A 23,193-nucleotide genomic window follows, 5' to 3' on the forward strand; every position below is an offset into this window, starting at 1 on the left:
GGAAAATAATCATTCTATGTTTCCATAATTCTCCATGATTCTATCAATTAGGTTTATCTTGGATGGTTGGGATGAATGATTGTTATGATCCCCACTGAAGTTTAATTCCCCCAAGTGACATGATCAGCTCATATTGAGTATATTATTCTAATGGCTTTGTGCCCTGTTATTGAACAGCCTTGAGCTGGATGTTGGGGTGCTGTGTTACATAGAAAAAAGGAAAATTAAAATAAATAAAAATAATAATAAACTAAAAAAAACTCTCCGTGATTTTATTTCTAAGGGGGATTTGCTGCAGAGTGGCTTTTAGGATATTCTGCTCTGATTGGAAGCTCTGGTTAATCCCTTGATCCATTGTTCATGATAACAACCCATCTTCTGTCCATTTTTTGGTAAAAATGCTGTGTACCTTAATTTAATGATATAATAGAAATTATGAAGCATCTTCAAACAAAAAGCTTTGTAGCATCTAAGGAACTCAGTATAATTGGAAAAAGGTGAAACTCATTATAAAAATACTGTATGTAAGAGATTGAAATTGAAGTTCAAATTTTCAAGGAATAGACCAATGCCTGATGAATGCATAACACAAAGGTGGATAAACTACTTGCTTCTTCTAAGGGCAAGGATAATCAACAAAAGCATAGATGCAATGAAATGTTTAGAAGTGAAAAACACATTGAGGACAGCACCCATAAAGGCAAGACTAGAAAAACATTTAGACAATTAAATCACGAGCAGATATTAAACTTGTTCCATAAGTCACCATCTCTTGAACTTTGTTATTAAAGCATTTGGACAATTAAATAGTTGCCTTGACCCAAAACCTGGAGAATACATGAAGACAATAAAAGAATCAAGAAACCTTGTTTTAATAACAGACATTGGGAGACCAAGCCACAAATACTTCAGAGCTAGTCATTTGCCCTTTTGCTTCACAAGTGACCTCTATACCTCAACCAAAACTCATGGGAAGAAGATAGTCCAGTTGTGGTAATAAGCTTCACGCACAGTCTTGTCCAAGAACTTGTTAAACTGCAGTCAAATAAATTGCATGTCAGATGTTTGTCAGTATACTTTACTATGATTATTTCAAAGAAGAGACTAGGCTGCAATGTTTCAATATTCTTCTCACAGGGTTCGAAGCTAGAGATGTTCACAAACTAAATGTGTCTACAAAGAAAGTAGCAACCAAAAACAACAAAACCTTTTTTGCCATAGTCAAAAACACGGCAGATTTACATAAATACCCCATGTCTGATATTAACATTTCAACATCACCAAATTTACAGTAAAAATTGCAGTCCGGACTCCGAACAAAATAGTAGACAAGAGAAAAAGTTATTGACCAACACTCAAAAATCTACAAATATACATGCACTATTGTTTACACTTGACTACATTACTGTTTATCATCTCAGGAAAAACACAGGGAAACATTTAACAGCTACCTTGAATTCATAAGGCTGTTTCTTCTTGAGGGCACGCTTCCATTGTGTATTCTCACACACCATTGCCCAGTCATGCCAACTGTGTCAAAAAAACCATTTAGTGAAGTTTTGTTAACCTCGGTATACTCTCTCTCCATACTCTGCCTTTAAATTTGAAGGCAAACCACTTTAAAGTTTAGATGACTAATTCAAATTTGAACATAACCTTCACTAGAATAATTCAGATACTCCACATGAAACATCCTTCAGTGACAATTAAATCATTACATACTAAGAACTTTTAATTGTATTATGTAAACCATAAAAAAATACAGTAAAATATAAGTTAAACAATCCCATCATTCTTCGATCTGCAATAACAATTTGTTCAATCAGACCAAAGAAAATATTTCAGCTTTAATTTATAATCCTCTGTCCTAAAATCCATAGAATAGCTGCACTTCATTTCCTATCAAACAAACTAAAAGTGAATCAGAAAGATTACTGTAAAACAATTTGCATAGCCCATCTTCCATATGCTTCCCAAGGAAAAAAGTCACCAAAATCACATTGGGGTGGACGGGTAATTGAGATCTTCAAACATTACGACAAATAAAAAGAGGAAACATTCGTGAACCACATGACTGGTGTTCAATCAAGGCAAATCTTTTTGGCAAACTATAATTGCAGATTCAAAGAAAAAGAAACCAATGTATTCATCGATCATACTTATAATGCAATGCTAAGCAAGATTTCCAGCAGTGGAGATAGGCTTTGAGGTTAATGCAGTCATTTCAGCATTTAATATTTTCTGTATGCTCAGCAGAGCCCTGTTATTAACTTGTGGTATAAACAAATAGTAAACGGCTAGGTATCCAAGTATAGAATTCTCTAAACCATCATAAACAGATTCTGCACCATAAAATAATACAAACAAAAAACTAAAAAGCCTAATCTAAATACCTCCCATAACAGCTCTTTGTAATAAATGCTAGAATCGATAACCACATACAATAGCAAACAAATAACAAAACTCATCACTGACAGTCAAACCTGTCACTACTTTTCATTAGTTCTGAACGTGAACATCCATTACCAGAAAACAGTAAACTGCCGAACACAAAATTTATATAAGATCCCTGCCCCTGCCCTTTTTTTCTGAAGGTAAGGAAGATTAGGTGCATCATATGCACAACAGTGCATCCTCCTCGAAATCTGCATATTTTTCTGCATGCATGCACCTTACTGAATTTAGACTTAAGCTAGAAGCACAAAACTGCTCAATAAACCAAAACTAGCACGTGCAACCGAATGTGACCTCTTTTAATTAGAAATTGTTAAAATTGGCAACTAGGGCCAAATTCCACCCTGGGACAGCTCATTTGATGGAGATGATGATTGCATTAGATACCTCTTTTTGGGAGGACCAAGATTGATATAAAGATCATCTCATTCGGACAAGCAAAAGTGTGATTTTGAATTTATGCCCACACATGTGCAAATTGTTCAGGTCAGCAACAAAATGTAGGCTCAAGAAGCCCAATGGACATGTCTCTTCACCCACAACAAATTGTATAAATACAATAGACCTACACCTCATTTGGCATCATCATCACTCATTCTTCTCTCTTCATCTGATTGGTTCGTACAATATTGGGCAGCTTCTCTCTCTCACACGTGTGGCAAGGAGGACAAGTTTTCTGGGTTAAATTGCAGATCGAAATTTCAGAGTTCTGTGACAGGTTTGACCAGAGTTGACTGAGGGCTCGTTGACCAAGTTTGACTGAGTTTTGGGGGTCAAAAGTTTGATATTTTTAGGCCGCATTTCTGGGCACAGAAATCGAGCAATTCTGGACAGTTTGACCAGCGTTGACTTCAGAGTTTACAGAAGTTTGACTGCAGAAAAATTACAGCAGTTTTCTCTCCTTTGACCGAGTTTGACCAAGCTGTTTTGGGCTGAATTTAACCTCCTAATCAGCCCGAGTTTGACTGAGGAAGACCGAGCTGCTTTGAGGAAGATTTGCTGCTGTTTTGACCAGCGTTGCCTTTCTGGTTAGGGCTGAAGTTTGACTGCAGTTGACTGCAGAAATATTCAGGGCTGTTTTGACTTTGAACTGGGCAAGTCAATTTGACTTTTATACTCTCTCTCTGCTGAACTTTTGATATAACAATAAGAAGAATTGATCAAAGGGTTTTTCCCTGGCATCTGCCAAATCTGGTGTCCTCTTGTCTTGGTTTGTCTTCTACTTTTTGTCCATGTTCTATCTTCTTTTACTGTCAATGTGATAACTGTGATTGCTATTGAAATTGGAAATTGTTATTGGGCTAAGGAACATTGAAGTAAATTGTGCTAAGCATAGAACATACCATTGTTAACTAAAATTAACATGGTATCAGGGCCAGGTGAAGACAAAGCCCAAGCAAGAGTGAGAAAAGTTCTTTTCATCCTTCTCCTTAAGGAACTTTTTGGGCTTTCCTTCTGAGCTATCGTTGATTTCTTTCTCTTCGAATTGTTCTTTCCTTTATTGTCATTGGAATCTTTGATTTCCAACTCTTTGGATGACTGCGATGAAAACTTGAATGGTCTGCCACCTTATTCAATATGTATGGCCTGAACACACACTTCATCAAAATCATCTGGATTAAACATCAATAATGTACGCTGCAAATATGAATGTAAACTGTCGATGTATTTTAACAAAGTTTCACGTGTATCCAATGAAATACCAAGCACCAATGCTTTCTTTCTGAACTCTTGAGTAAACTCCTGAACACTCTGCCCTTTACCTTGCCTCAGATGCTACCAATCAATAACAACTTGCTGCATGTATCCTGAGGATAGAATTGTCTCCTAAGAGCTTTTAAAAACTTAGACCATGAAGAAATGACTTTTCGTTTACGCTTTACATCTATCTGAGTTTTACTTTCCCACCAAATTAAAGTTGTTCCCCCCATTCTAAGTGTAGCTAACTGAATTTTCGTTTTATCGTTAGAAATGTTCTAAATACGACAGTACACTTCTAACTGCTTAATCCAGTTATCTAGCTTTTCAACATTCATTTCGCCATCATAAATAAGTAACTCAAATTTCACATCAACTTTCAAAAGAGTGTTTTCTTAAGTTTCTTATCTATTTTAGATTCTGTACTGGAAGAAGAAGATGATGATGATGATGATGGAGATGATGGAGGTGAAGGTGGTTTATCAGCCTTGCCTTTACCTTTGTCCTTCTTCGATGTCTTTGAAGAAGAAGTTGCTCGCCTTTTTCTCTTCATACAGTTCTCCCAACATCTATTGCATAATCAAGGATGGTTGTTGACACTGTTCATCACTCATCTTAGTTTCAGTGTTTTCACCTGCATCAAATCCTGACATGGTTGACTTATGAACAACTCGTTGCTTTCCAATCTCTAGATCAATCTGCTCAAGCATTCCTTCCCCTCCTTGTGACTTTGACCTGGTTAACATTCAATGGAAAATTCTACAAACGCAACCTACTCTGATACCAAATTACATGATATGAAATGATCATAAGTTAAAACTAATGTAGAATTGATTAACCATTAATGATTTGAATGTTAGCTGAAAGTGCTGAAATCAAGAGAAAATTGCTTGAGTAGAAGACTTTACAACCGCTGATTAAACACAAGAAAGATGCATAACAGAAGTGAAAACAATAAAAACACAGCGATACCAGACAGCAAAGTTGATTACGGAGTCCCTCCCTAATGGACTACGTCTCCGGGTCCGCTTTCAAGATGGGCGACCGCTTTATTAGGATTGAAACCAGGGAGTATGATTACACAGAAAATAGAACAGTCTAAGTATGCATGCAGGCACTTCTGATCACTGTCAAAAGGAAGCTCTTTGAACCAGCTTTCCAACACCTATCACGGTTCCCAATTCTAACTCCCGGTGCTCCTGTTACACTAAAAACAAAACTGCCTATGACCTCCAGAATCTACATACAAAAACCAAAACCACTCTAATCTCTTCCATGGACAAAACTGCCTCTTATAGGCCTGCATGTACATCAAAACCACCTTTGACTGAGTTCGGGATGAATTGGTTGTCTTCTGGATGGGTTTTGGAGCCTCGGTCTAGTTGTTCAATGCCACATAGGATGACTCTAGGTCATCGAATTAATAGTTTTAACAAACTTCAACAAAAAACCCAAAAATACATTGGATAAGTGCAGAAATGTTGGCGGTTAGGTTGACTGGGCGGAGGTGCTAACAGCTCATGTGAGCAGGTGACCGAACCCGCGATTTGGATGGCGGCGGTTTCGCTGACAAGCTTTGGCGGTTCTGTTTTGGAGTTATTGAACCATGTTCACATGTACATACCCCCGCGGTTTTAGAAACCTGTAGTAAAATCCGGCGGCTATCCTCAGCACGTTCACATGTAATGGTATGTGGTTTAAGAACGTTGTTGCGGTTACCTAACCCGACGGTCACTGCTAGCCCGACGGTTAATCCAGGTCTGTTCACATGGACATGTCCACGGTTTTTCTCCACTGCAGTTAGGAACTGGCGGCTTAGCTTGATTTTGCAGTTACCCTGTCTCTGGTAACATACACCACAGTTCCGCTGCGGTTAGAGGTAGCGGTTAGGGCCTGTGTATATGTATTTTAATGTTTTGTATTATTTAAACATAGGCCGAGACTTTATATGCCATGGGTTTATGTGTTTACTATGTTTACTACATAGTTTTCAATGCATGTTTTAATACATTGTAATGTATAGATTTAGGACTAGGGTTTAGGCTTTAGCATTAGGGTTTTAATGTTTTCTAATGCATTTTGAATGATGCATTTATGCTTATAGGTTTGATACATGGATTTTAGCATAGGTTTTGTATTAGACTTTGGTTGGGTGTTTAGATGTAGATTAGGGTTTTAATACATAGAGTTCATCAAAACCCATTTACAATCAATCGTCACCAAGCGACATTAGAGACATTTGTCACATGACAACAAACCTGTCGACATCAAAACCTGTGAGTGGGCAACAAAACCCACGTCGACACCAAATCCTACTAAGTGGATGACACATATGTCGACAACCAAATCTTGGCGGAACTTACGACAACCACATATCGACAGCCAGGTACAAAACCATATCAATTGAACACCATGAAAAACCAAAAACATCACCTGATCAACCATAAACAACACTGTCGAAACTGACGACATTGAACTGAACGCTGACAACGACACGCAACACTGACGATGAACCTGTGCAACTAATCTGACTAGATCCTCCTGGATCAATCCTCTCCACTTGAAAGCGTTTGGACCACAAAAATTTGACTAAACAAATAGTCGATGAGTATATCTCCCTTACTTTCCACCTTGCCCTGATGATGTACCAATACATTCGATCAATCACCTACAAGTGATGACCCTGATGATGTTGACAATGGTACATTTTGAGTCAGTGACCTGTTCCATCCATCTGCAGTATGAACAACTTGCGACAATGGTCAAACAACCTATTATGAACATGGCAATTGATTTCTTTCCATGAAGAACCATGAGTTAGTGATTCATAATCATCTTTGAAAACAATCTCTACTGGATATTGTTCAATACCATCAACATGTATTAATTTTGCAGAATAACAGAGACAATCAAAGATGTTTTTGACATCAAACCAGCTACTTGATTTAACATACTTTCCTGCTTCCTGATTACTAAGTGAACTTGCTGCCATAAACCCATCAAACTGTAAGGTGAAAATTGCTGCAACTTAGTTTGTCTTTGAAAGTATTGAATTAGCTGTTGATTTGTTTGAATCACTTTTTCTTCATTTATTAAATGATGTTTCCATTGATTAGCACTTCCCCTGATGCATAAGTTTCCCTTAGATACTTTGACACTGCTTTAGAAAAGGCTTGGATATGAAAACAAAAAGGTCTCCTCTCCACTTGAAAAGAGGTTTCCAAACTATTTGAAAAATGAAATAGCGACACAATACAAGAGAAATTGAATATTGATTTTCCCCAATACTGACCTATATCCTTGTAACTATTAATTTCCAAACTTGGACTGAATTGATTCATTCTGACATTAGGAAGAGGAGCTTTAGGCACAAACTGTAATTCATGTTGTATTCCCTACTTACGAGTAAGATGTTTGGTTTTACATAGAACTAGAATAGTTTCTATCTCTTTGATCAAACCATCTTTAAGCTGAGTCTCATAATCTGAACAAACATCATGTTGTTTCTTATGTTGTTCCTTTACACGCATGATTACAAATCTTTTGTTTGAACTTATTAATCGCTTCATCTGATTAGCAACAACTAAATTCAAGTGATTTTTGTTTTGGTGTGCCCTGACAATAAATTCAACCCCATCTTTCTTAAGGTGATATTTATGTTCTCTCCTGAAAAATACTGCATCACGATCATAAAGATAAGGACTTCCTAAGACAACACATGTCTACTAGAACCACATCTAATTCCACTTCATCAATGTCATTAGTTGTTATGGCAAATCTTAATCGACACTGTTTGGTGACTTTTATCGAGTTGATTTATTTAGCCATCCTAATGGGTAAGGTCTTGGATGATTCCATGTTTTCAAACCCAAACGTTTAACTAAATATTCAGATATTAGATTGGCCTGTGATCCACTATCAAACATTGTATCTATCTTTGTATCCTTAGAAGTTATCCTTATGTTAAACAATTCAACTCTTTTATCCTCATTTGTAGGATTTATGTTTGATGAAGATGCAATAGTTTTTGAACTTGAACCAGTGTCAAAAGTTTTACCTCTCGTAACCATAGCAGTTACCCTCCTTTCATCACCTGAATCTGAACCTAGGTCTTGCCGGACTGCTGCAATTGCCTTCTTTTCATCCTTCTCCTTAAGGAACTTTTTGGGCTTAATTTCTTAATGAAGTTTCCAACACTTAGATTCATCATGATCGATTCTCTAGCAATGAGAACAAGTAGGTCTTTCCTTCTGAGCTATCGTTGATTTCTTCTCTTCGAATTGTTCTTCCCTTTACTGTCATTGGAATCTTTGATTTCCAACTCTTTGGATGACTGCGATGAAAACTTGAATGGTCTGCCACCTAAATCAATATGTATGGCCTGAACGCACACTTCATCAAAATCATTAGGATTAAACATCAATAATGTATGCTGCAAATATGAATGTAAATTGTCGATGTATTTTAAAAAAGTTTCACGTGTATCCAATGAAATACCAAGCGTCGATGCTTTCTTTCTGAACTCCTGAGTAAACTCCTAAACACTCTGCCCTTTACCTTGCCTCAGATGTTGCCAATCAATAACAGCTTGTTGCATGTATCCTAAAGGATAGAATTGTTTCCTAAGAGATTTTTAAAACGTAGATCACGAAGAGATGACTTTTCCTTTACGCTTTACATCTATCTGAGTTTTACTTTCCCACCAGATTAACGTTGTTCCCCCCATTCCAAGTGTAGCTAACTAAATTTTTGTTTTATCGTTAGAAATGTTCTGAATACGACAATACACTTCTAACTGCTTAATCCAGTTATCTAGCTTTTCAGCATTCATTTCGCCATCATAAATAGGTAACTCAAAATTCACGTCAAGTTTCAAAAGAGATGTTTTCTTAGGTTTCTTATTTGTTTCAGATTCTGTACTGGAAGAAGAAGAAGATGATGATGACAATGGAGATGATGGAGGTGAAGGTGGTTTATCAGCCTTGCCTTTACCTTTATCCTTCTTCGATGTCTTTGAAGAAGACGCTGCATCTCTCACCTTCTTCTCTTCGTATAGTTCTCCCAACATTTGCTGCATAGTCAAGAATGCTTGCTGAAACTATTCATCACTCATCTCAGTTTCAATGTTTTCACCTGCATCAGATCCTGACATGGTCAACTTATGAACAACTCATCACTTTCCAATCTCTGGATCAATTTGCTCAAAGATTCCTTCTCCTCGTTGCGACTTTGACCTAGTTAACATTCAATGGAAAATTCTACAAACGCAACCTGCTTTGATACCAAATTATATGATCTGAAATGATCATAAGTTAAAATTGATGTAGAATTGATTAACCATTAATGATTTTGAATGTTAGCTGAAAGTGTGGAAATCAAGAGAAAACTGTTTGAGTAGAAAACTTTACAACAACTGATTAAACACAAGAAATATGCATAACATAATTGAAAACAGTAAAAACACAGGGATACTAGACAGCAAAGTTGATTACGGAGTTCGTCCCTGATGGACTACGTCTCCGGGTTAGCTTTCAATATGGGCAACCACTTTATTATGATTGAAACCAAGGAGTTCGATTACACAAAAAATAGACCAAACTGAGTGTGCATGCAGGCACTTCTGATCATTGTCAAAAGGAAGCTCTTTAAACCAGCTTTCCAACGCCTGTCACAGTTACCAATTCCAACTCTCGGTGCTCTTGTTACACTAAAAACAAAACTGCCTATGACCTCCAAAATCTGCATACAAAAACCAAAACCACTCTAATCTCTTCCATGGACAAAATTGCCTCTTATAGGCCTGCAGGTACATCAAAACCACCTTTGACTGAATTCGAGATGAATTGGTTGTCTTCTGGATGGGTTTTGGAGCCTCGGTCTAGTTGTTCAATGCCACATAGGATGGCTTCTAGGTCATCAAATTAATAGTTTTAACAAACTTCAACAAAAAACCGAAAAATACATTGAATAAGCGCAAAACCGCTGGCAGTCAGGTTGACCGGGCAGAGGTGTTGACAGCTCATGTGGGCAGGGGACCGAACCCACGGTTTGGATGCCAGTGGTTCCGCTGACAAGCTTTGGCAGTTCCAGTTTCGAGTTATTTAAACCTGTTCACATGTACATACACCCGCAATTTCTGAAACCTGTAGTAAAACAATGTTCCACCAAGACTCCGGTGCGGGGAGACGCACAGGGGGGACGTGTGGGAGTACCCTCAAATTTTAAGGAAATTTCGGGGGTGCGGGGAGTCATCGAGGTATATATATATATATATATATATATATATATATATATATAATTCAAGTTCATATTCATTGTTCAATGTTCAATAATGAAAGCATAAAAATATTAAGTAGACAATTGAAATTTGAATCATTGATCCATCCTCATCATTCATTTTGATACATACATCATTCATATGACATACTCAAGTGACAAGTCTCATTATTGAATTAATTATTATTCATACATACCATGAGATTCGAAGAACAAAAATAAAAATCAATAATCAAATAATGCTCATGTTGTAATCGACGATTTTACACTTGCAAGCTTGCAGCTTGTTGTGTCACTGTTTTAAATTATTTTGCAATTTTTATTTTTATTTTCTGCCCTGCAGGAAGAGTTAAAAAAAAAAAAAAAATCATCATGTAAATTAAAATTTACAATGCAAATATAGTATAATTAAATTTAAATTATTAAAATTTAAAAACAAAAACATAAGCAAAAAATAAAAATTAAATTCAAGTGACTGTGTTTTGAAGCATTTTGAAGTTTTCATTAAAATTTATATTTAAAAATTATTAAATTTAAAACATTATAATTATAGTTTAAACAAATGATATCAAATTAAAAAAAAAATTAAAAATTTTAAAAATTACAGCAGGGCCGCATGCTGTATGTTCATTGTTACAATATTTTTTTTTTAAACTACAACATTAAAACAGTTCAGATTTCAAGCTTTAATGTCTACCTGGAGGTGGAGCCGCACAGCGTCAGGGACGGAGGGTTGACGACAAAGGACTCAGGAGGTACGAGGATCCTGGGCTGCGGTTGAAACTTGAAAGTCGTGGTCAAAATTTTAAACAACAGCGGCTGGAGCAACTGCCAACAACAAGCTTGCAAGGGGACGCAGCACGTTGTCTCGGCTCAACGTCTCTCAACGGCAATGACTTGGCTCACCGTCCCTTAGCTTAGACTTTTAAGTTTTAGTTATTTAGTTTTAATTTTAGTTTAAAAAAAAATTAATGGTTTTGATTTTTGAATTGTTGATTTTTAATTTTTAATTTTTAAGTCTTATTAGACAAATTTAAAGGGGGACGCCCAGGCGCACCCTTTTTGGGGAGTCTAGACTCCCACACTGAAGGGGGACGCCCAGAAGCACCCTTTTTGGGGAGTCTAGACTCCCACATTAGGGAAACGCACCCCCTTGCGTCTCCCCAAGACTCCCCAAAAAGGGTGCGTGCGGAAACGCACCCACAAGGGACTCCCTGTCCCGGGTGCGTGGGGTGCGAGGGGTGCGCGCACCCGACCCTGGGGAACGCGTCCCCGTGGAACACTGTAGTAAACTCCGACGGCTACCCTCAGGACGTTCACATGTAATGGTTTGCGGTTTTAGAACCCGATGTGTTTATATAACTCGACGGCCACTGCTAACCCGATGGTTAATCCAATTCTATTCACATGGACATGTCCACGGTTTTTCTCCGCTGCAGTTAAGAACTAGCGGCTTAGCTTGATGCTGCAGTTACCCTGTCTCTGGTCACATACAACACGGTTCCGTTGTGGCTAGAGGTAGCGGTCAGGGCTTGTGTATATGTATTTTAATGTTTTGTATTATTTAAACATAGGCTGAGAGTTTATATGCCATGGGTTTATGTGTTTACTATGTTTACTACATAGTTTTCAATGCATGTTTTAATACATTGTAATGTATAGATTTAGGACTAGGGTTTAGGCTTTAGCATTAGGTTTTTAATGTTTTCTAATGCATTTTGAATGATGCATTTAGGGTTATAGGCTTGATACATGGATTTTAGCATAGGTTTTGTATTAGACTTTGGTTAGGTGTTTAGTGTAGATTAGGGTTTTAATACATAGAGTTCAACAAAACCCATTTACAATCAATTGTCACCAAGCGACATTTGTCACATGATGACAAACCTGTCGACATCAAAGCCTGTGAGTGGGCGACAAAACCCACGTCGACACCAAATCCTATGAAGTGGATGACAAACATATGTCAACGATCAAATCCTAGCAGAACTAACGACAACCACATATCGACAGCCAAGTAGAAAACCATATCAATTGAACACCACGAAAAACCAAAAACATCACCTGATCAACCATAAACAACATTGTCGAAACTGACGACACTGAACTGAATGCTGACAACGACACGGAACACTGACGATGAACCTGTGCAACTAATCTGACGAGATCCTTCTGTATCAATCACACATCACAATCACACGTAGTGAAAGGATGAACCACGTCCTACAAACACAAGTTACAATCACATCTAGGGAAAGGATAAACCACATCCTACAAACACAAGTCACAACAATCAATTGTAGGAAGGATCCTACATGTGGGGAATGAATGAACCACTTCCCACTGACATGTCAACCAATAATCGTAGGGAACGAGCATCCTACATGTGGGTAAAGGATGAACCATGTCCCACTGACATGTCAACAGAGATGCCTATATGCATCTCATTGAGGTATCCGCAAGAGAAGGTGAACCACTCATCCTGCTCATATGCCATAGGAGAAGATGAACCACTCATCCTATGCATATGTCATCAACAGTAGGGAAAGGTGAAACACTCACCTTGTGGTCGCTCATAGCTCAAGAAGTACCCCAAGCCCCCAAGAGCTCCCAGAGCTCAATGTTCAATCTTAACCAAAGTTCCCTTCATATAGGAAATAGTGCCAGGTTGCTTTCTGAAAAACAAGATTAGATTTTTATGATGATATTGATGATCGGATCGTCAATGAGAGCCTCATAGCTCCACCCAACAGCATATAGATGAATACACAGCTTTCTACAGACATATTGATTTACAGCAGAGAACGTAGAAGTTCTTAGCAATCCTCTGCTTCTTGCATATCTTGATGAAGGAAATATTTAACTATACTTACTCCCTCTTGCTCAGGTAGACCGCAAATCCAAGCTTGTCTTTCCAAAGATCATAATGTCCATCTGGTAGCCTGCTCATCATAAAATACGTCCTCTTTGTAGATAAAACATGCCATAATACCATATAAAGTGGTGTTTGTATTTAATATGTGAAATACTGGATTCTCCGAATCATATTCTGCAACATACAACAATGGTGATACTCAACATGTTCATAAATGGCTGCTAAGGGTTTGCTTAAATGGCTATGCTTGCTACCTTATACACTCTGCTTCAATAGTGCTTCAGAGTAACAGATTTCTGTCTTTAAGAAATAAAGGTGGACCTCAAAAGATACATAACGTGTTGTTATCATTTATCATACTGTCAACCGAGCCAGCTTCCATGGAATCTTAAATTCCAGCAGTGCGTTTTCAAGTATAGATAATAGAATCATAGAGATATCTCAACAACCAGATATCCATTTATGTGGCTTATCCATAGACCGAGTCGGAGTCTTTATAGTGAGACATGTGATGGGAGATTATCAAGAATACCAAGGATCATAGCTTCTCCATCACATCAGACTTCTAAGTGCAGGGAATACTGCATCAAGGCTGAGTTATCCATCTTAACTTTTAGACGAGAGGGGCATCATCTGCACCTTTGATCATGGCTTCCTCTACATATTGGGAAAGTGACTTAGCCCACATCATAATCATCTTGCTAACTGCAACCTGTTACTTTTCCCGACTTTACTCCTTTGGTCCATGTGTTAAAGTCATCCGTATAGCTCCCTCTGAATTCTTGCTCCAGTTGGACATCCAGCCCTTTTATTTATCTGCTCCTCATCTCTAAGGTGAGATATTATTATGCTGGAACTGACTCAGCAGACTTCCAATTATCAAACCTCAGTAATGCACAGGTGAAGACTCTCACATGTTCTGTCTGTTGAACTAACAGACACTAACAGCAGTATATCAATCTTTATTGTTGATATCACAAATATGACTGATTGGATGAAGATACCAAGGGACTTGCTCTGAATTTAGCCTAGAAATGAACTGTTCTATTCCAATGCCAAGGTGTCTTCTGCATCATAGATCCAGGGTCCTAGCCCTTATTAGCATTGATCTTAGATTCTTAACATCTTTGGCCATACTCAAGGAGAATCCAGGCAATAGATATCGTGGGCCAAATTATGTCAAGTTATTAAATATATTAACAATATGCTTGGCATGTGTATGGTTGCTAATGTACTGAAGTACTTCCAAGATTCAATGTTATTGCAAAAAAAAGTACTTTAAACTGATGTAGAGAACCTGACTTCTACCCTACAGGTTCTGGTCCTTGACATTGAAAGATGAAAGACAGAGAACACTTGCTGAAGCCTAGAATCGGTGACACAAAGCAATACAACTTGACTTATTTCTTAGGCCAGTGGAGGATCCAAACTACTTGAGGTAATCAACTATATACAGTGGGGAAAGCTAGCGAGGTGATTTCTAATGAAACAATCTTCAGGTGTCCACAGATTTATACACCTCCAGGGCTGCTATATTCAATGATGCTACTAGAGGGCTTCAGGATTCTTCCAAAAATGATTGAGGATTAACACTACGTGATGCTTGTAGATCTCTTCCTCTTCAATGTGCCCAAATATTTGTTGATGACTTATATTGAAGTGATTTAATATAGATTACCAATATTGTCGCTGTAAATAAATAACATTTCATAGGTCGGCTTGAGTGACATAAGAGATTCAAGCTGTGAATCCATATATGAGATGATTACGACACTGATGAAGGCACACATTATGGATTTCATCACCCAGGTGCTCATACTGTTTCCACAAGTCAGCGTCTATATTATATGTAGATGATTTAATCCCTTTTACGCTACGAACCAATACTGAGATCAAGGTGATGACCCTACTTATGAGATTAATAATACATCGATCTAAATCTCCTTTATGCAAAGAAAATATGATAGGAGTCTTGGCTCCTCTTTCTTTATAACAGACACTCAAGTTTAGTTCTTTTGAGATGAAATGAGCTCAGAACAGGAGAGCTAGACTGCTTTGAGAAGCTTGGGCCTCATGCTCGGGAATGAGTAAAAGGTTGAGTGCAGATTCATGCTCAAAATGTCCTCAAAGTCAACTTTGGACTGAATATTTATGCAGGAGTAGACTCAGAATTTTAATTCTTTTGAAGGTTGTCCTTTACGGGTTGAATATAGACCATTTTCCTTTCTTCTAGAGTATGGTTGAATAGGAAGGCCTTGTCGAATAGGAAGGCCTTGAATGTCTTGCAGCATTGGAGATCAGTCCTGTCACAAAAACATTAATATATTCACTTGTTCAATAGTGAAATATACATACCAGAGCTTTGTGGCACCTTCTCTCTCTATGACATGCGAGTGTCCTGAGGATTGTACTTTTGTGATCATCATTTTTTGTGACATAACATCTTTGTGGATGCAAGCTCCAGAAAGTCTGTCATCACTGTGTAATGCGAGGTTTAGAAAGACTGTCTTCGTTGTGGCCTTTGATGCAGAGATCGGATTACTTGCCAATAAGTGCAATCAAGAGAGGGCTGATAAATTAGCTTTGGGGTTCCTTTCACTAGGAGTCCTAGAACAGTTTTGGTCTAGCACAAGATAGAAATCTCGGTCTTATATGACCATTATAACTGAAGATCACACTGAAACTTTAGTAACTGCCAGAGACAAAAAAAAATATAGGAATCCATCCTTCCCTCTGTTCAATTCGGAAAGCTGAAGTATGTGAGATCTTTCTTGAGGATTCTACTTTACCTTTAGATTTGCAGAGGTCAAGAAGGCTTGCCAACGAACTTCTCTTAGTGATTGCTTTCACTCACACTTGCTTGGGCTTAGTCTTTACCTGACCTCTGATTCCATGTTAAATTTAGATAACATTTTCTTTGCTTAGGTCAATTACTTCAATGTTCCTTATAAGACCAATTTTAATTTCAATTTAGAAATCACGTAAACCATTATCTCATTGACAGTAATTGAAGAAAGAACATAAACATCGAGAGAAAAGGACTAGCCAAGACAAGTGGACACAAGATTTAGGCTTAAGACATGGAAAAACCCCAATGTGGGGAAAACCCTTAATCAATTCTACTTATTAATATCATCAAATGTTCAGCAGAGGAAGTTAGAGAGAATACAATCAAAGTCAAAACTGACTGACCCAAGCCAATGACAAAACGCCAAAGTAGCTACCCAGACATGTATGTGATTCTGCCTTTGAACAGAAGGAGACTAGATCTGCCCCAACCTGTGGTCAGTAGTAGTTACAATGTCACCTTTGCTAAATATGAATAGCCCAAAAACTGTTTTGTGCTTGGCAAATATTTGAGATTATGATAGAACTGGTTAGGGCACATGCTAGCCCTAACCTACTACTGCAACCTCTGCGTTCACCCTCATAACAGACTTCACACATCTTCGTTGATCCTTCTTGTGACTGCGGTTAGGGCAGAACCATCTTTTAGGTCTTTCTAGCCTCCTTCAAACAAGAATCCAACCAACTGAAACTCTAGGAGGGACTGCGACCTGCTTGGGAGAGGCTTCTAGTAGCTACGGTCTTCCTAGAAGAGTTTTATACAACATAGAAATACACCCAGGAACACTTCAACTCTGCAATCTGCCTTAAGGATAATTCGGTCCTACAATAAGAGGAAGATATGCCCTTAACAGTACTCAAGTTCAGTCCAAACATTCCTTTAGCTGATATGGCCTCCAGCCTGAGGAACCCATCTCATTATGTAGCCCAAACAAGATGTCAAACAGTCCCCTCCTTCGCTGGAGCAATCTTTCTTTTTGCGGCCATTTCAGAGAGAGATGTGTGTCCTATGATGTGTGAGAGCATCTCTATATATACTACTTGCTGGGGTCAAGAGACGTGACTATTGGGCTTGATAAGCCGACATATAGGAGAGATCCACCTTAATAATTGTATGAGATAATACAAAAAAAAATCCAAAATCACATTTCCACTTGTCCAAATGAGACAATATTTATATCAGTTTTGGTCCTCTCGAAGAGAGGAATTCAATGTTGCAATTATCTTCCCCAGAGGAGCTATCCAAAGTGGAATTTGGACCTAGTTGCCAATTTTAACATAAAGGAAAGAGGAATGCTCCCGCTGCTCGATATGGAAATGGTCGACCTGCAAAAGATTAAGAAATTCTATGTATGAGGAAAGTAATGTTGTAGAAAAACAAAATATGTTCTATCTTATTTCCGCTTTATCTACTGCCTCTCCTCCGGATACATTGGATCATTGGTTGATTGATAGTGGAGCCTCAAGGCACTTCACTGGGTACAAAGAGGCCCTCTCAAATTTGGTTGAAAAGAAGACTAACTTGGAAATCATACTTGGAGACAATGCCACCTATCCCGTGAAAGGAATAGGTATTGTCATTCCTCACTTGAATCAAGGTCAAACCATTCACCTACAAGAAGTATTGTATGTGCCCGATTTAAAGAAGAACCTGGTATCTATTTCTGTGACGGAAGGTAAAGGCTTCAAGGTAGCATTCATTGATGTAAAGGTACGTCTTTGGCAAAGAAACCCTAAAGATGCATTTACACTTGGATTTAGGGTTGATGGTCTTTATCAAGTTGGAGGAAGTCCTTTGGGCACCATGTCTTGTAATACTTCTCTTCAATCTGAATTATGGCACCATAGATTTGCCCACCTTCATTACAAAGCCTTACCTGGGGTATGTTCTATGCTTAGAGCAATTTATTTCAATTTTCATAGTTAGCTCAATATCAACATTAAAGTAAACTACAGGTAGAACATAAACATAAATCGCAGAAGACAAGCCTAGATAAGAGGACACAAGATGTGGCGTTAGTCAGGGACAAACCCCAATGTGGGGAAACCCTTGATTAATTCTTCTTTTATGTTCTTCAATAATTCAGTAGAGAGAGAGAGAGAGAGATAGTACATTTACAACAGAAGTCAACACTTTGACTTTTCTAGATAAGAGCAGAGATCATCTCTAGGAAGATGATACATAAGATTAGTTGAAGACATGTTGCTTCAACTTATTCTCCAAGGTGACTTCTTCACCTCTCATTGTGATACATCTCGTCATCATTCTGCACCTCACCGTGTTGCACCATGCTGCACCCATCATCACAATGCTGGACCTCATGATTACTGCACCCTATGCTGCACTGTTGTCCCATGTGCCATGGTTGAACCATGTTGTCATATTGCATGTCTCATGTGCTTACAACACCATGCTTACCACTGTTATCCATGTTGTCCATGATAGCCATGTTGTCCATGCTTGTTGTTGTACCATGCTTGCTGCTGTACCATGTGCCTTCTGCCATGTCACAGCTGTTGTCTCACTTTGCCTTGCCATACCTTGCAGTTGTCCCATATGTCTTAGCATACCTAGTTCTTGTCCATGTGTCTTAGCAGCACCATGTCACCTTGTTGTCCCATGCATGTTAGCAGCACTATGTCCTTGTTGTCCCATGCATGTTAGCAGCACTATGTCGCCTAGTTGTCCCATGCGTGTTAGCAACACTATGTCCTTTGTTGTCCTATTAGTATTGTTGTCCCAACATAGTTGCTATACATTGCTATTGTCCTATGTGACTTTGCAGCACTATGTAGCATGTTGTCCATGCATCTTGCTAGCACCATGTAGCCCAATTGTATATTTACTTTGTTGCACTAGTTTGCAGCACCATGTAACCTTGCTGCCATGTGTTGTTTCACCATGCTGCACTACTAAACTGGATCACAGATAGGGCATCACCCTACAGCCCTTATCTTCCATACAAATCAGAAAGGCAGCCTTCTAAAGACTATGGTTCTCCAAGGGGGTAACCCTCCACACCTACGCTATTTCTTTAGGCCTTGTTTGACTGCGGTTAAGGCCACGTTCTCCCTTCAGCTCCTTCATATTGTGGCTAAGGTCACGCTGCCCCTTCAGCCCCTTTACATTGCCTAGGGCAGCCTCCTTTGACCCCTTATATTGCGGCTATGAGTCCGTTGTCCACACAAATGTTCCTCGGCCTACTCTGCCCCAGCATTATGTACTTGGAATAGCCCTTACCTACCACGCTGTCACCTTCAGCAAACCCTCACTGCGGCCATAAACTTGACTGCGTTAGGGCTGAATTAGATCAGCGTTTAGGGCTGGAGTAGACCAGTGTTTAGGGCAGCCTTTAAGTTTGTGTTAGGGCACCCTTTAGTCTACGTCTAGGGTTGCCTTCCATCTGCGTCTAGGGCCGCCTTCCATCTACTTCTAGGGTTGTCTTCCATCTGCGTCTAGGGCAACCTGTTTTCCTCCAACATCTAGGGCTTCCACTCCTAGATTTCTCTTCCACTAAAACCCAAGATAAGTGGAGAGACAAATCAAGATAGAAGTGTGTGTGAGAAATGACTCTCAAGTCATCTACTTTTATACTAAAACGTTGAGCACATGTGGGGTTTATTTGGTTGCCGGCCGACTTTGACGAATTGTTTATAACACAAATAAATTCATAACTCCATGAATACTTATCGGAATCGGATGATCTTTAGATCAATCCTACACCTCTCGATGAGAGGGATCCAAGAAAAATATCAGCTGCCATAAATAAGATGACCACATGGAGTTTGGCCCTAGTTGCCAATTTTAACACTCCCTCTCAACTAGGGAGAACTCCATCTCTTGATCCATACGTCTGACTGTACTATCTCTGCCATTAGTGCCCTGCACTGCTCTGTTAAGCTCTGCTCTGTTGAACCATGAAGAAGAAGAATTGATTGAGAATGTCTCATACCATTCTCTACTAACCCGAAGCCAGTTTTATTGATCCCAAATCAATATCACAAGAGAGTTTCTCAAACCACTCATGTTGATCCCAGATCAATGGAGGTCATCCTAGCATAGGGAGTACGGTAGATACAACGATGCATCCATTGATAGTACTACTATGGTCCCTAACCCCATTTCCCTACTCATTGGCCAGATGAGAGGTACTTCCCATGAGTCCCAGACTGCATGGGTAGGATGCCTCGACAGGAAAACCATTCATCATGTCCCTAAGTCGCCTCGAGGTATCACAGGGGTAGGCTAAGCCATTCAACCTTTACACAGCCCACCATTAGGGGAGGGTGAGTCGCCCAATGGTCGCGTGTTGCTCTAGTAAGTACCCCAAGGACCCTCATAAGAAGGTCTCTCAACGACTCCAAGTCGTTCCGGAAAGTCACAAATTTGACCTTTCCCTGGGGCTTTGACAGAATGTCTGCGACCTGTACATCAATCTCAATGCGATGGAGCCTCCTCGCTCATCGATGTACCATATCCCTGATAAGATAGTATCTCATGTCTATCTGCTAGAGCAATCATAGAATATGGGATTCCTCAACAATTGAATTCCCCCCTGGTTGGCACAAAAGATCACGGTGGTATCCATCATTACAAACAGCTCACTGAAGAGCTTCCACAACCAGGCAGCTTCATACGAGATCATACTCGTAGCTATGTATTCGGTCTCGACGGTGTTTATAGCAACCGACTTCTGCTTCCTACTCATCCATGATATCGAAGCAGAACCTAAAGAGAACCAGCACTAAGAAGTGCTCTTGCGATCCTCCACACTGGCTGCCTAGTCAACATTCGAATAATCATACAGCGTCACATTTCCGGCAGTGTATCTCAATTCATGAGAGATTGTGCCCCAAAGATATCTTAGAAGATTCTTGGCACCAATCCAATGAGGCTCCACCATATATGAGCTCAGCATGCTAACTGCAAAACATATGTCTGGATGGAAGTTCACCAAGAACATCAACGCGAATGAGTTTATGAAACTTAGAGGCATTTCCCAAATCTGGTCAGGCATCACTACTATATAACTTCTAAAAGTTAAGATCCTCAAGGTAGTCATGGGCTTGCAGTTTACCGTTCCACATCCGGAATCCAACTCCCTCTTACTTTTGCAAATTAGAGGGTCTGCACCTGTCAGAAATAGGTTGTCCATAGAAGGTGCCAGTATGAGAGGTCTATCATCCACAACCTTCGAGCAATGGTTTGGATCTGTTTCACTCCTAGTGAATCTCAGCTTCATTAGACAACTATCAATCCTCTCATACTATGCCCGGGGTGTTTTGCTTCAAGCCATATAGGGCTTTCTTCCACCTGTATACATGAGATTCCCGATCATGAACCTCAAACTCCTCGGGTTGTTCCAAACCTGTGGACCGCTACATAAGGGGAATGTTCCCCTTGTAAAATTTTCCTTCGATACATCTCAGACATGTCCATTCATGCTCTTCTTGAATTCAGGCATCCCTGTCACCATCTGACTCACATCGGGTAGGGCCCCATAAGTAGACCTCTGATGTTATAGATGAGGTATGTCAATTGACATGATCCCCAATGGACCATCTTGCAACTTGATACAAATTGCCAACCCTGAACCCATGAAAAAAGCATCTTTGAAAATTCTATTTTCAAACACGTACCTTTCCATCTGTGAATGCCACCCTGAAACCTTTGACTTCCATTGCCGAAATGGACACCAAGTTCTTCATGCGATCAGGTACATAAAATAGATTCGGTAAATGAATCGAGTTACCCTCATTCAATTGAGGGGTAACATTTCCTACACCCTTTCCGAGATAGGTGGCATCGGCTCCAAGTATAATCCCACGATTGTTTCCATCTCTTAACAAATTCGAGAGAGCACCCTTCTATCTAATGAAGTGCCTTGAAGCACTATAATCAATAAGCCAGATTCCCACAGAATCTGAAGGAGAGGGCCAATACAAGATAACGCTTCTTTATCTTATCACAAACAACATTTGATTCTTCATACATGCGGTTCCTTGCTTTCTCTGAAGAGTCGATCATTTCCTTGATGACCTGCATTACCTGTCATTCCACTAATCGTTGAAGATGTCCCTGGAATGATTGTTATCATCATCAAGTGATGTGTTCCTGCCATTTGGACACTCCTTCGCATAATGGACGAACTTATTGCAAACAAGGCATCTGTCTTTCTTTCCACCCTTAGATCCAGACTTCCCATTGAAGTGATCTTTAGGCCATCAGAAACTTCTGCTGCGCCATTCTGATAATATTCTCTGCTTCGACTTCACCCTAGGTAAATTTGAAGAGGGATGAGGAATCCATTGATCCTTTTGTCCTTTCCCAACTATCTCCGGTGATTTCTCTTTCACTCTTGCTTGGGCTTTGTCTTCACCTCAGCTCTGATACCATGTTAATTTTAGGTATGTTCTATGCTTAGAGCAATTTATTTCAATTTTCATAGTTAGCTCAATAATTTTTCCAAATTAGCAATCACATCAGCATTAAAGTAAACTGCAGATAGAACATAAACATAAATCGCAGAAGACAAGCCAAGACAAGAGGACACAAGATGTGGCGCTAGCCAGGGACAAACCCCAATGTGGGGAACCCTTGATCAATTCTTCTTTTATGTTCAATAGTTCAGCAGATAGAGAGAGAGAGAGATAATACATTTACAACATAAGTCAACACTTTGACTTTTCTAGATAAGAGCAGAGATCATCTCTAGGAAGATGATACATGAGATCAGTTGAAGACATGCTGCTTCAACTGATTCTCCAAGGTGACTCCTTCACCTCTCATTGTGTTGCATCTCGTCATCATTCTGCACCTCACCGTGCTCCACCATGTTTCACCCATCATCATAATGTTGGACCTCATGACTGTTGCACCTTATGTTGCACTGTTGTCCCATGTGCCAGGGTTGAACCATGTTGTCATACTGCATGTCTCATGTGCTTGCAGCACCATGCTTGCCACTGTTATCCATGTTTTCCAAGATAGCCATGTTTTCCATGCTTGTTTTTGTACCATGTGCCTTCTGCCATGTCACAGT

At 39.3% G+C, this 23,193-nt stretch overlaps 1 protein-coding gene across 2 annotated transcripts in view; it reads right to left on the minus strand.

The window, feature by feature from the left end:
- Positions 1 to 707: 707 nt before the first annotated feature.
- LOC149264583 (actin T1-like protein) overlaps positions 708 to 23,193 on the minus strand; it is a 67,142-nt gene continuing 44,656 nt past the window's right edge. The window contains exons 2-4 of one of the 2 annotated variants that reach the window (XM_089428527.1): positions 1,452 to 1,530; positions 955 to 1,035; positions 708 to 827 (exon numbers count right to left, since the gene is read on the minus strand). In XM_089428527.1, coding sequence (XP_089284653.1) covers positions 967 to 1,035; positions 1,452 to 1,530 — 148 coding nt within the window. In that variant the 3' untranslated portion in view covers positions 708 to 827; positions 955 to 966. Of the gene's footprint in view, positions 1,036 to 1,451; positions 1,531 to 23,193 lie in introns of both variants that reach the window. The other variant, XM_089428518.1, reaches the window with a different exon arrangement.

The sequence above is a fragment of the Pinus tabuliformis genome, chromosome 6 (assembly GCF_031772625.1).
Source record: "Pinus tabuliformis cultivar Carrire ecotype Pingquan chromosome 6, CPIR1, whole genome shotgun sequence".
In the NCBI taxonomy this organism is placed as follows: Eukaryota; Viridiplantae; Streptophyta; class Pinopsida; order Pinales; family Pinaceae; genus Pinus; species Pinus tabuliformis.